Source organism: Geotrypetes seraphini, chromosome 2 (assembly GCF_902459505.1).
Source record: "Geotrypetes seraphini chromosome 2, aGeoSer1.1, whole genome shotgun sequence".
Lineage (NCBI taxonomy): Eukaryota > Metazoa > Chordata > Amphibia > Gymnophiona > Dermophiidae > Geotrypetes > Geotrypetes seraphini.
In genome coordinates this window covers 143,540,581-143,554,882 of record NC_047085.1, presented here as the reverse complement: position 1 = coordinate 143,554,882, position 14,302 = coordinate 143,540,581, and the positions used below count along the sequence as shown (strand labels likewise).

Genomic DNA, 14,302 nt, shown 5'->3' with positions numbered 1-14,302 from the left:
TCCGGAAATCGGATTGTCTTTTTGCCCTCTTAGCGGTTTCTTGTAAGGGGGACGGGCCTTCCAAGGCCACCATCGCGCACTGGATCAGGAAGGCTATTGCTTCAGTGTATCTTCTTCAAAAGAAGTCAGTTCCGGGCTTTCTTAAGGCTCATTCTACACGGGGTTTGGCTGCTTCTTGGGCTGAGTCTTTCCTGGTGCATCCAGGGGATATCTGTAAAGCAGCAGTCTGGTGGTCTTTCCATTCCTTTATGCAGCACTACTATGTGCAGGCATGTCAGGACATGGTGTTCGGGTAGTGCGTGCTTGTGGCGGCCCTTCGGGGGTCCCACCCATGATGGGTACTGCTTTGGTATGTCCCATCAGTGAGCTGTGCTGGGTCTGGAGAGACGCTTAAGAAGGAGAAATTAGGTTCTTACCTGCTAATTTTCTTTCTTTTAGTCTCTCCAGACCGGCACAGCTCCCGCCTTGTCTGTCTGTCTTGTTCTTTCGGGGTTTGAGTGAAGAGTGCAGTTTTTTCTGCGGGATCTCATGTTTTTGCTAGGTTAGGGGAGATTAAAAGAACAGCAGCCTTTGGCTCAGCTGGCGAGCTGTGGGAACGTTTCTGAAGGTCCTTCTCCAAGTTCCAACAGTATTTTTCTCTGTTTGTTGTTCCTCCTGTTGTTGTTGCTGTTATAATTTGCATTTATTAGTTTCTTAGTTCTGCTTGGCTATTCAGCAGACTGAGTGTACTTGGGATTGCACAGCCCACATGAACTACAGCCAAAAGTTTATCTCAGTTTCCACCTGCTGGTCATGGTGAGCTATTACCCATCAGTGAGCTGTGCGAGTCTGGAGAGACTAAAAGAAAGAAAATTAGCAGGTAAGAACCTAATTTCTCCTTAAGTTAGTCTGGAGATTCTCATTTCAGCATAGGGGCTTCAAAGGTACACTAAAAACAAGTGGAATTGTCCAATAAGAAAAGGTGCAACAAATAAAGATGTCTTTTAACTCATCTGGACAATCAGGTTAATCTTTATTCTTCCAAAAATACTCGACCCAATATTGGAAGAATAAAGATTAACCTGATTGTCCAGATGAGTTAAAAGACATCTTTATTTGTTGCACCTTTTCTTATTGGACAATTCCACTTGTTTTTATTGTTCTATCTTTTGTGGATTTGTTTCACCTGTTTTTTGCCTTCAAAGGTACACACCATTCTGATACCTCAGATACAAAGGCCCTTTCCCACATAGGTCTAAACCAGAGGTGTCAAAGTCCCTCCTCGAGGGCCACAATCCAGTCGGGTTTTCAGAATTTCCCCAATGAATATGCATGAGATCTATTAGCATACAATGAAAGCAGTTCTGTAGATGTTCTGCAGCCCTACACTCCCAGTGATAGTGACTACTAGTGTGAGAAACAGTGATTGACAGAGAAAATTCTACATAGTGTTGATAAAAGAACTAGGCTTATTTGAGTCTGAAAACTGTTGAGAATCCTTGGCATTAAAATATCTGAATACTCTTCTAATTTTGAACTGTTTGATTTGGATTCTGTTCCACCTACTGTCTATGTTGGGGTTCTGTGAATTTTTTTATTTTTTTTTTGTATTCTGGGTGGCAGTACTGGAAGTAATAGGATGATCATTGACTAATACATGCTTGCTTAAATTTTATCTGATTTGTTTGTGATATAGATTGTGACCTGGTGTGCCCTAGCAATGATGCTTCATAAGTAATAATTGATCCCTGTTTAACTTATTTTAGCACATATTGAACACTGAAGAAAACTGGAATGCATGGAAAAATGAAGGCTGTCCAAGTTTTGTGAAAGAAAGGTAAAGAAAACCCTGATAAAAGAGGAACATGTATCCCTGCAAACTGCAGTGTGGACATAATGCTGTAGCCTCTCTATAAATGTGTAGTGCCACTAAATAGGGCTTTTAGGTTGGGGTTAAATCATGCCTAGCTTTAACATACTCAGCTCTCTGCTCCTTTTATTAATTAGAAATGTTAGTTGAATATGGGTTTGGAGGAGAAATTTTTGTTGTTTAACCCACTGCTTTATTCTAAAAGATTGTTAATAAACATTTTCCTAGTAATGTACAACTAATTTAGAGCGAGCTTAATCGGAAATGATTGATTCATTTGTCACATAGGCCTATGGACTCCAAACCTACAAGAGTTGTAAGGAAGCGACCAGCTCCTGAGGATTTCCTGGGTAAAGGAAACAACAAGAAAATTATCATGGGAAAGTAAGGCTGTTTTCTGTTTAATTGTGTGTTGCAAACTGTATTTTCAGTTCAGTGGAAGATATATTTCTTAAGTTACTCATTTTTTTCAAACCTGAGCTCAAGGCAAACTACATTTCAGGTATAAATGTGTAATAGCATGAGCAAATGTATGGAAATCTGTTGCTTCATAGGCTTAGTTTGTTTATTGAAAGCTTTATACTACTACTAATGACTGGGGAGTCAATTCAGAGCAGTTTACATGAGCTTCTGTAATTGTGATAACAATACATGAGTTAGCGTTTTTTGAAATGGTTTTCAATACAGACACATTTATACCATAATCAATCATCCTACATATACTACTACTATCGGGTACTATGTTCATACTAAATCCTACTTATTTGCACACATAATACCTGTATTGTGTTCTGTGTTGTGTTCCTAATGGGGGACTAGCCAGCTATCTCCTTTATGTTGCTTTATTAGTTAAAGTAGTCTGTGAAGAGGATGTCTTTATTCCTTTCTTTAACTTTCCGTTGTTCTTTTCTAGTTTAAATTCCTTTGGGAGGGAGTTCACCACCTTGGAGCCATCACTGAGACATTCTTGTCCTAACACTTTTGTACAGTGGTGCCTCACACAACGAACTTAATCCGTTCCAGGAGCAAGTTTGTTATGTGAAACGTTCGTTGTGTGAAACGCGTTTTCCCATAACAATACATGTTAAAAAAAATAATTCGTTCTGTAGCATAAAATATGCTAAGATGACATAAAAAAAGATAAATTTTTGGTTATTATTTTTATTTAGATACATCTAAAAACATAATTGTTTTTTAAAACAACACACATTTTTTAAATTTAAAGACAGACTAAGTAGAGTCTAATTTTACAGTGAGAGGGCAGAGTCTCAGCGGCAAAAACTGGGACTTAACTGTTCATTTTTTTTTTTTCTACCGTGTTTCCCCGATGATAAGGCAGGGCCATCAAATAAGACAGCCCCCCCTTTTTAGAAAAAAATGTAAAATAAGGCACCCCCCCGCAAATAAGCCACCCACCGATACCTGCGCTTACCCGAATCGGGTGGTACGGTGGGTGACTCCGTGTGGTCCCTGGCACCCCCGACACGATCGTGGCAAGAGGGAGCTCAAGCCCTCTTGCCCCCCCCCGACTCCCCGACACGATCGGGGCAAGAGGGAGCTCAAGCCCTCTTGCCCCCCCCCCCGACTCCCCGACACGATCGGGGCAAGAGGGAGCTCAAGCCCTCTTGCCCCCCCCGACTCCCCGACACGATCGGGGCAAGAGGGAGCTCAAGCCCTCTTGCCCCCCCGACTCCCCGACACGATCGGGGCAAGAGGGAGCTCAAGCCCTCTTGCCCCCCCGACTCCCCGACACGATCGGGGCAAAAGGGAGCCCAAGCCCTCTTGCCCCGCCGATTCCCCAACTCCCCGACAATATCGGGCCAGGAGGGAGCCCAAGTCCTCCTGGCCACGGCGACCCCCTAACCCCACCCTGCACTACATTACGGGCAGGAGGGATCCCAGGCCCTCCTGCCCTCGACGCAAACCCCCCCTCCCCCCAACGACCGCCCCCCCCCCCAAGAACCTCCGACCGCCCCCCCAGCCGACCCGCGACCCCCCTGGCCGACCCCCACGACACCCCCAACCCCCTTCCCCGTACCTTTCTGTAGTTGGCCGGACAGACGGGAGCCAAACCCGCCTGTCCGGCAGGCAGCCATCGACGGAATGAGGCCGGATTGGCCCATCCGTCCCAAAGCTCCGCCTACTGGTGGGGCCTAAGGCGCCTGGGCCAATCAGAATAGGCCCGGGAGCCTTAGGTCCCTCCTGGGGGCAGGGCCTGAGGCACATGGTCGGGTTGGGCCCATGTGCCTCAGGCCCCGCCCCCAGGAGGGACCTAAGGCTCCCGGGCCTATTCTGATTGGGCGACTTCGTTGTGTGAAACGAAGTTCGTTGTACGGATCAAGACATAAAGTTCGTTGTGCGCAGCGTTCGCTGTGCGAGGCGTCCGTTATGCGAGGCACCACTGTATTTGATTTCTCTGAATGAGGATATTTCCAACAGGTATTCCAGTGCAATAGGTGAGACATTCTAGACCAGGGATCTCAAAGTCCCTCCTTGAGGGCCGCAATCCAGTCGGGTTTTCAGGATTTCCCCAATGAATATGCATTGAAAGCAGTGCATACACATAGATCTCATCATGAAAACCCGACTGGATTGCAGCCCTCAAGGAGGGACTTTGAGACCCCTGTTCTAGACCATAGGGTTATTTCCCCTTACTCGCATGGATTGCAGAAGAGAACTATAAGTTTTTCACTCCGCCTCTAGGGTACATCACAGGCTAGCTTAGCTCCTCCCATCAGTCTTTCTCTTCTACATGTGGTTGCAGTGTGTGTTGATTCTGCTCTCTCCAGTTTATTATTTTTAATTCAATGTAGTTTTGTTCCCTTTCACGGTTCTTTCGAGTTCTGCGGACATTTGAAGTGCTGCCTGCTCAGCGGTATTCCACAGTGTGCCGGCTGCGTTTTCGCGCCTCTGCCCATCTCCGTGAGCAGTCAGTGGTCCACAGGGGTGGAGGCATAGTCAGACAGTGGAGTCTGACCAGCAACCCGAAGATCAGCTTGAGGACAACTTTTCCAGCAGTGTAAATTCTCACTCTGGCTCTTAACAGGGGCTAGAGAGCAGGAGTAGCTTCTGTGTCCAGTGCTTTGAGTAAGAGGAGCTGACAGGCTCCAACAACGATTTTCAAACTTTAATTTTGAGGTGTTTTCTTGAGATTCTAGTGGTCCTTTGTGTTCCCCCCACCTGAAAAATCCATAAATTGAAATTTTTTAAGTGAATTCTTACTCTGGCTCTTAATCGGGGCTAGAGAGCAGCTGCAGTTCTGTGTCCTGCGTTTGTAATGAGAGAAGCTGACGGGCTCCAACAATGATTTATAAACCTTAATTTTGAGAGGGTATGAGTGTTTCATAGTGATTCTCTGTGTTCTCCCACCTGAAATATGCTATTTTGGTAATTTTTATTTTTGGGAAGTGACGTTTTTAGTACAAATTTAGGTCCGATGGCCATCTTGGATTTTCATCAATCTTTTTTTTCAACTTCTCCCTTCTTTAAATTCTGATTTTTACCAGGAAAACTTCTGAAATGGAATCCTGAGGGTCTCCTAGTTTGAATTCATGCCAAATTTAAGCAAATTTGCAGCTTTTGAGCGTTTTTGTGTCAGGGGGAGGGGGAGGTGGTGACTACTGACTGATTCAGCCTCCCCTTCACAGAAGCAGGTGATTACACGCTCAGCTAGCCTGTTTGAGTGGCTGTTTTTGCTTTTGGGGCTTGATTCTGCGGCAGCCAACCGCGAGATAAACCCTCCACAGCCTAAAATGTGCAAGTTTCAGTCATCTAAGGGTGACTTTATGTCCCAGGGTCCAGATAAGAGTGCATGAGATTTTGTGCTCCAAGTTTCCAGCCAAGGTCCGGCTACTGGCTATTCTGTCCCCCCTACACAGTTTCTGCCCGACGTTTCCTCCTCAGGGAGTTAAACGTCTGCGCCAGCTCCATCTGTTTCTTCTTCGCAGCCAGTTCAGGGGGTGCCAGCGGCGAATCCAGTCCTCGATGAGTCTTTGGTTGCAAGGCTGCACTGCTCAGAAGAGAGGATCCTGGATTTGAATCTGGATCCACAGATCCCTTAGGGGGCTTTGGATCCTGATGCTGATGTCAAACCTCCTCCTTATATTTCTGTTACTTCTTCTCCCCAGCTTTGCAAGTGCGCTCATAGTTACAGAACAGTTTGATTCTTTGGATGTGCTTTTCCAGAATTCTAGCGCTGTCTCCCGCCTGTATCCTCTATGCTTGGGTACGGACTGATGGGAGGAGCTAAGCTAGCCTGTGATGTACCCTAGAGGCAGAGTGAAAAACTTATAGTTCTCTTCTGCAACCCATGCAAGTAAGGGGAAATAACCCTATGGTCTAGAATGCCTCACCTATCTACTGGAAAAGTGCTTACTGAGGTAAGTACATAATCTTCTTTTGCTCACATGCAGGTATATAGTAATGTAGTCTGGCCGCTAGATATTTCAGTTCCAAGAGAAGAACGATTATGCTTGTCAGCAACAAGATTTTGAATTTCACCCTGCTTTCAGTTGGGAGCCAGTGTAACTCTTTCAGTAGTGGGGTGGCACTCGTCTACCTCAATTTTCCCAGAAGAAATCTTGCTGCTGCATTTTGTGCTATTTGAATCTGTCTGATCATGTACTTTGGAACGCCCAGCAGGATTGCATTGCAGTAGAGTTTCAGGGTTGTTATTACGTTGGACATCACTTGATGGGTGATGTAGGGTTTAAGTCCTTTTACCCAGTAGAGTTTGCCATAAGCATTTTTCGCAGTGCGTTTGATCTGTAACACCATGCAGGGAGAAGAGGAAGGGAGCCCGGAACAGTGTCCCTTCTCTCCCCACTGGCGAACCAGCCACGTGGACTGCGGGAGGCAGTCTCTTCACCTTGGAGCTTTTAGTGGCCCATAAAGGGCCAAAACAAGCAGGACACCGCACTCCAGACCTGTAAGGAGAGGAGGAAGGGAGTCCAGAACAGCATCCTTCCTCTCCCCACTGGCAATCCAGCCACGTGGACTGTGGGAGGCAGTCCCTTCGCCTCAGAGCTTTCAGTGGTCCATAAAGGGATCTCTCATTCCATGGCGTAAATGCACATGGTTGAGTCTCTTTTATTTGAAAGGAAGCTCTGGAATGAGAGGGCATAGGATGAAGTTAAGAGGTGATAGGCTCAGGAGTAATGTAAGGAAATACTTTTCTACAGAAAGGGTGGTAGATGCGTGGAACAGTCTTCTGGTAGAGATGGTGGAGAGACAAAGACTGTGTCTGATTTCAAGAAAGCCTGGGATAGGCACGTGGGATCTCTTAGAGAGAGGAAGAGAGAATGGTTACTGCGGATGGGCAGACTGGATGGGCCATTTGGCCTTTATCTGATATCATGTTTTTATGAAGGAGGCCATAAGTCTAAAAACATAACGGATGGTCCAATCCACCTCAAAAATAACCAACACAGCAGAAGAAAACCCAACACTGACCAAACCCAAACCACAACCTAAATGGCCTCACAAACATGGAAACAATTTTTGCTCCTTAACCCCACACCCTCACAGCACTAGATCGAAGAGCAAACTGGAAACAACCTAGCTCCTTACCTCTACCAGGAGCCACAGGAAAACCCAGATAGACTGAAGGGCAAATCAGACCTCATCCCACTGAGAGGCCACAGAAACGGGGAATGGGCGACGAGATGGCAGATGAAGTTCAACGTTGAGAAATGTAAAGTATTGCATCTGGAAGCAGAAACCCGAGGTATAGCTATACAATGGGAGGGATGTTAGTGAATGAGTACCCAAGAAAGGGACTTGGGGGTAATGGTGGACATGACAATGAAGCCGATGGCACAGTGCGCAGCAGCTGCTAAGAGAGCGAATAGAATGCTAGGTATAATCAAGAAGGGTATTACAACCAGGACAAAAGAAGTCATCCTGCCTTTGTATCGGGCGATGGTGCGCCCGCATCTGGAATACTGCGTCCAATATTGGTCACCGTACCTTAAGAAGGATATGGCGTTACTCGAGAGGGTTCAGAGGAGAGCGACATGTCTGATAAAAGGGATGGAAAACCTTTCATACGCTGAGAGATTGGAGAAACTGGGTCTCTTTTCCCTGGAGAAGAGGAGACTTAGAGGGGATATGATAGAGACTTATAAGATCATGAGGGGCATAGAGAGAGTAGAGAGGGACAGATTCTTCAAACTTTCAAAAAATAAAAGAACAAGAGGGCATTCGGAAAAGCTGAAAGGGGACAGATTCAAAACAAATGCTAGGAAGTTCTTCTTTACCCAGCGTGTGGTGGACACCTGGAATGCGCTTCCAGAGGACGTAATAGGGCACAGTACGGTATTGGGGTTTAAGAAAGGATTGGACAATTTTCAGCTGGAAAAGGGGATAGAAGAGTATAAATAGAGGATCACTGCACAGGTCCTGGACCTGTTGGGCCACCGCTTGAGCGGGCTGCTGGGCACGATGGACCTCAGGTCTGACCCAGCAGAGGCATTGCTTATGTTCTTATGTATTCTTATGTATTCTTATGTGTTCTTATGTATTCCGTTGTGGAATCTTAACACTGTTTTAAAGGGCCTCACTAAAGCCCCAAATGAACCACTCAAAGTCACATCCCTTTTGCATCTCACAGTTAAAGATAGTGTCTTTGGTGGTGATAGTCTCAATGAGATGTATCTCGGAATTGCAAGCTCTCTCCTGTAGAGAGCCCTTTCTCAGTGGGTGTAGCTCTCCGGGCTGTTCATACCTTCCTTCCGAAAGCTGTGTCTGATTTACATCAACCAGGAGGTTTGTCTGCCTGCTTTTCAACCTACAGGCTCAGACAAGCAGGATAGGAAATAAGGAAACTGGATGTGTGAAGAGTTTTACTTCACTACTTGGAAAAGACCAGTGACTTTCGTCTTTCTGACCATCTGTTTGTGCTAACCAGCCAGTCCAGGTGCGGCAGACCAGCATCTAGTGCCTCTATAGCCAGATAGATTTGCATGGCCATTTCAAGATGATAAAGGGGATGGAACTCCTCTGAGGGGAGATGATTGAAGTCTACAAAATCCTGAGTGGAGTAGAACAGGTACAAGTTGATTGATTTTTCACTCTTACAAGGACTAGGGGACACTCAATGAAGTTACAGGGAAATAATTTTAAAAACAATAGGAGAAATTTTTTTCACTCGTAGAATAGTTAAGCTCTGGAACGCATTGCCAGAGGATGTGGTAAGAACAGATAGCATAGCTGGTTTTAAGGAAGGTTTGGACAAGTTCCTGGAGGAAAAGTCCATAGTCTATTATTGAGAAAGACATGGGAGAAGCCACTGCTTGCCCTGTATCGGTAACATGGAATATTGCTACTCCTTGGGTTTTGGCCAGGTACTAATGACCTCGATTGGCCACCGTGAGAATGGGCTATTGGGCTTGATGGACCATTGGTCTGACCCAGTAAGGCTATTCTTATGTTCTTATCACCTGCAGTAAGCAGCTGCTGGTTTCTCTCAAGGCACACTTGTCCAGGAGTGTCGCATCTTCATGGGCATAATCTCTGGCAGTTCTTTCAAAGAGATTTGTAGGGCAGTTACTTGGTCTACTCTGCATACCTTTTAAAAGATTTTACAAAGTGGATGTGGCAGTTCAAGAGGACACCATCTTTAGGTCCTCAGTCTTGAGGGCATGCTCTTCTGTCCCACCCTAGATATCGGTTATTGCTATAGTATGTCATTTAACGTACGGAGTCCTGAGTAGATGTAACAGAATTTTCTTTTTATTGATCTTTTTGGGAGTCCGTACGGTCCACCCTCAGTATATTCTGTTTTGCCAGCTTTTCTGCCTCAGATATTTCTAGTTTCCAGGCCTGGAGTTCTCCTGTCAGCCAGATGACTAAGCGTAAGGAAATCTTGTATAAATAAGTGTATTCCTCGGCCTCTGGCTGCTTTGATGTTAGTGCTTGTTGCACACAACAGGTTGGTTCTCTGTTGTTACTATGTTTTAAATTCCTGTTGATTGGGGGCGTGGCTTGGAGCGCGCAAAATGGTGGCATAACCGCGGTGCTCCTCGAATCCAGGCAACTAACTGAAAGAAAATAGTTGTTTTGCTTCGCTCACCCGAGTTATAAATAACTGAAAACAGCGTCGGAAATGGCTGCTACAAGACAGGGGAAGTCAGAGAAGCCGTGCACATGAGGTGTATCGGCGAAAAGATCAAAGGTCACTCCGGTGTCGCCGTCAAGTGTGCCAATCCTGTTAGAAACTGAAGAGTTCTCTGATAAAGCGGATATAATGGCAGAGCTGTTTAAAATCAAGTTGATGCTGACTGACAACGCAAGCAAAATATCGGAAGTCAAAGAGGAAGTACTAAGTCTAAAGCAGGAGATCCAGACTGAAAGGCAGAGGATGTCAGTGATTGAAGAGAGAGTCGAACAGCTGGAAATGATCACACAAAAGTGTGAAGATGAAAGTCAAGCTGTATTGAGCTTAAAAAATCAACTGGTGGACTTGGAGAATCGGGGAAAGAGAAAGAACATAAGAGTGCTTGGCTTAGCTGAAAATCTTGAAGGGGGAGACGCTATACAGTTTCTGGAGAACTTATTACCTAAACTGTTACAGTTAAACTCGAAGTGGCCTTTGGAAATAGAATGGACACATAGAATCCCTTCAAAAAGATCAGTAAACCAGGTTGGCCCCAGACCCTTGATTTTTAAAGTTTTAAGATTCCAGCAAGCTTTGGAAATCTTAAAGGTGGCAAAGGTCGCTAGTGCTTGTTTGCACTTTCAACATCGGGACAGGCAGTCCCGCTGCTGCCCGACCCAGCCAGCTGAGAGGGTCCTTGGAGAAGGAGCCTTAAAAACGCCGGAGAGCAGAGAGGGAGCCTGTCGCTAGTGCTTGTTTGCACTTTCAACATCGGGACAGGCAGTCCCGCTGCTGCCCGACCCAGCCAGCTGAGAGGGTCCTTGGAGAAGGAGCCTTAAAAACGCCGGAGAGCAGAGAGGGAGCCTGTCGCTAGTGCTTGTTTGCACTTTCAACATCGGGACAGGCAGTCCCGCTGCTGCCCGACCCAGCCAGCTGAGAGGGTCCTTGGAGAAGGAGCCTTAAAAACGCCGGAGAGCAGAGAGGGAGCCTGTCGCTAGTGCTTGTTTGCACTTTCAACATCGGGACAGGCAGTCCCGCTGCTGCCCGACCCAGCCAGCTGAGAGGGTCCTTGGAGAAGGAGCCTTAAAAACGCCGGAGAGCAGAGAGGGAGCCTGTCGCTAGTGCTTGTTTGCACTTTCAACATCGGGACAGGCAGTCCCGCTGCTGCCCGACCCAGCCAGCTGAGAGGGTCCTTGGAGAAGGAGCCTTAAACGTTCGAACAGCCGCGGTACGCGGCCCGCGGTTGCGAGCCCCGGGTCGTGAGCTGAAGGGGCGTGGCTAAAGGGGCTTGCCCCTTTTGAGCCCCTTCGGAGCCTAAGAGGAGCAGGGAGCAGAACTACCGATTCTTCAGCATGGGCAAGAGGAAAGCTAAAGCAATACCATCTGCTGCAACAACAGGCCCGATGGATCGCCATCTTGTGGTTCCTATCTTGCCTTCTGTTGAGGAACAGGTAACTTTTAATATTCAAGCTGTCTCCTTATCTTCTGGGGAACCAACACCACCTCCTCAACCATCATATTCCTCACGGTTAGAAGAATCTCCTTCCCCTTTCAAGGAAGGAATAATTTCTTCTTCCCCTCAATCATTGTCATTATCTGGTCTGGAGGTTTCAGGACAGTCCCTGGGGCAAACTAAAGAACTAACCCCAGTGCAGATGATTACTGGGCAAAGCTCGGATGTTCTCCCCAGGGATAAAGTGATCACTCTAAATGATGTTTGGCTTAGTATTAACAGAATAGAGTCATCTTTACAAAAAACCGTTTTGAACTTATGTCAATTTTCATCTGATGTAACTGTGAAAATTAAAGAACAAAATAATAAAATTGGAGAAACAGCTGTAAAGGTTGAAAAGTTAGATCAGGCAGTAGGTAATTTACAAGCTAGTGCTGTTTCTAATATAAAGGATAGTATGATGTTACATGCTAAATTAGAGAAAATGGAAAATGCTATTAGAGTTAAGAATCTTCGTCTGTTAAATTTTCCTACCACACATTACCTTTCTTCAATGGAACTCTTGAAAATGTATTTGAGGGAGATATTACATTATAACAAAGTGGAGACCTTTGAGGTCGATAATTTATATTACATTTCAAGAGATTCCAAAGAAAAGGTAGAGGAAGGTGGAATGGATAGAATAGTATCACCTGAGAGTTTGAATGTATCACAGTTTTTGGAGTCATCTAAAGACATAATTGAGAAACGAGCAACTCTTCTCGTGACCTTCAAGACAGAACTTGAGAAACAAGATATTTTGAAATTATATTTCCTGAAAAAGCAAGAGATGTTTTGTGGTCAACGGGTGATAATTTTTCCAGATGTCTCTAGACAAACCCAGTTTAAGAGGAAACAGTTCCTTCAGCTAAAGCCTAAGGTTCTGGCAGTCGGAGCTACTTTCTTCTTAAAATTTCCATGTAAATGCCTGATATCATATGGAAATGATAGATATGTGTTTTTTGATCCAGCCCAGGTGGAAGATTTTATTAAAGAGAAACCTTTGTTGAAAGTTTAATTCCTTATATTTAGTTCACTTTTGGAGGATGATGTATAATACATATAATAGCCATTTGCCTGTTCCTAGATAGTAGATAGAAAGATTTGCTTTGATGTTTTATTTGTACTGGCGATCAGCTTTAATGTGGACTAGGATACGGTTGAATTAGTTTCCTTATATATTATGTTAATTCCCGTTTGGGAATTTACATTTTGTATTTTTTGTGTTCATTCATGTATGTTTGTTACAAAGATATTGTAATGAATAATCCAATAAATAAAGGAAAGAAAAAAAAAAAAAAAAAGGTGGCAAAAGCTAATAAAAATTTAAATTATAAGGGTTCTAAATTGATGCTGGTCCCAGATTTTGCAAAACCTACTGCAAACAGAAGGAAGCAGTTTCTTACACTGAGGCAGCAGTTAAAAGAAAAAGGATATACGTATGGCTTGTACTATCCATCAACAATGAGAGTGTCTAAGGAAAATAAGTCTTTGTATTTTCAAGATCCTGTAAAACTTAAAAGAGTTTTTATCACAAGAGGAACCAATGTATACATGAAGGAATATATATTAAGAAAGAAGAGAACATACAGAAGACTCATTTTGCAGACTTTATGGAATGGAGTTCACAGATAAATCTTTGGAAAAGGAATTTCATGAAGGATCTTGTTTTTTATGAATGGATCATTGGAGAATAGAAAGAAGAAAAGGAAAATACGGGGGAGAGAAGAGGAAGGAGAAAGGAAAAGGGAAAAAGAAGAAAGGAAAAAGAGGAAAAGGAACAGAGGAAAAAAAAGAAAAAAAAAGAGAAAGGAATAGGGAAAAGCTTTAAGTTTTATTTTTTTTTTCCTTTAAAAATTATTTATATGGAAAGTTTTAGGAAGAGGATTGATATTGGATCAATTTAGTTTTATGTATTTGAATGTTTTTATGATATTTCTTTTTAAATTAATGAGATTAATATATATTATAATATAATGTCTTAAAGTTCAGTTGTTTGATTTAAGGATTATATTGAATGAGATGATATGTTCATAATATATTAGGAAATTAATTTAAATATGAGATTTATTACAACTACATATATATGCAAATATTAATTGATATGAATGATAATTGATTAAATAATGGGATAAGTGTAGGGAATTGGGTATTTAAAGAAGGGATAATTAATAAAGAAGGAAATAATTTTAGAGTTTTAATTAATTTATATGAAGATACCTATTATATTCAAATGTTTATTTATATTGAATTTATTATGGATGATTTTATGTGAGGATGTTAAGAATGAATGTGTAAATGCCAATATCAATATATAACAATTGTATGAATGAATATATATAAATTAAGTCATTGAATATTTAAATATTTGAAATTATAGATGAATTTTTGTGATATGTTAGAATAATATTGAGGGAGGGAATATATTATATTGAATGAGAGGATATGTTCATAATTTCTTAGGTAATTAATTTAAATATGAGTTTTATTATTACTATATATTCATATAGATATTAATTGATATGAATGACAATAATTGATTAAATAAAGGGATAAGTGTAGGGAATTGGGATTTTTAAAGAAGGGATGATTAAATAATTACGTAAAGAATTTTAGGGTACTAATTAGTTTATATGAATATACCTATTTTATTCAAGTATATATTTATATTGAATTCTATTTGGAGGATTTTATGTAAGAATGTTAAAATGAAGTTATTAATATCAATATCAATTTCTTTAATTGAATGATTGATTATATATAAATTAAGTAATTAATATTTAAATATATGAAAAAAAATAGAAGAATTTTTTGGGATATGTTAAATTAATATGGAGGGATATTAGTTGCCTGGGGGAGGGGATTT

General features: G+C 42.9%; 1 protein-coding gene across 3 annotated transcripts in view; it reads left to right on the top strand.

Moving 5' to 3' along the window:
- THOC1 (THO complex 1) overlaps positions 1-14,302 on the top strand; it is a 245,576-nt gene that overhangs the window by 142,894 nt on the left and 88,380 nt on the right. For all 3 annotated transcript variants that reach the window (XM_033933936.1, XM_033933935.1, XM_033933934.1), the window contains 2 exons: positions 1,746-1,816; positions 2,138-2,233. In XM_033933936.1, the coding sequence (XP_033789827.1) occupies positions 1,746-1,816; positions 2,138-2,233 (167 nt within the window). The remainder of the gene's footprint in view (positions 1-1,745; positions 1,817-2,137; positions 2,234-14,302) is intronic.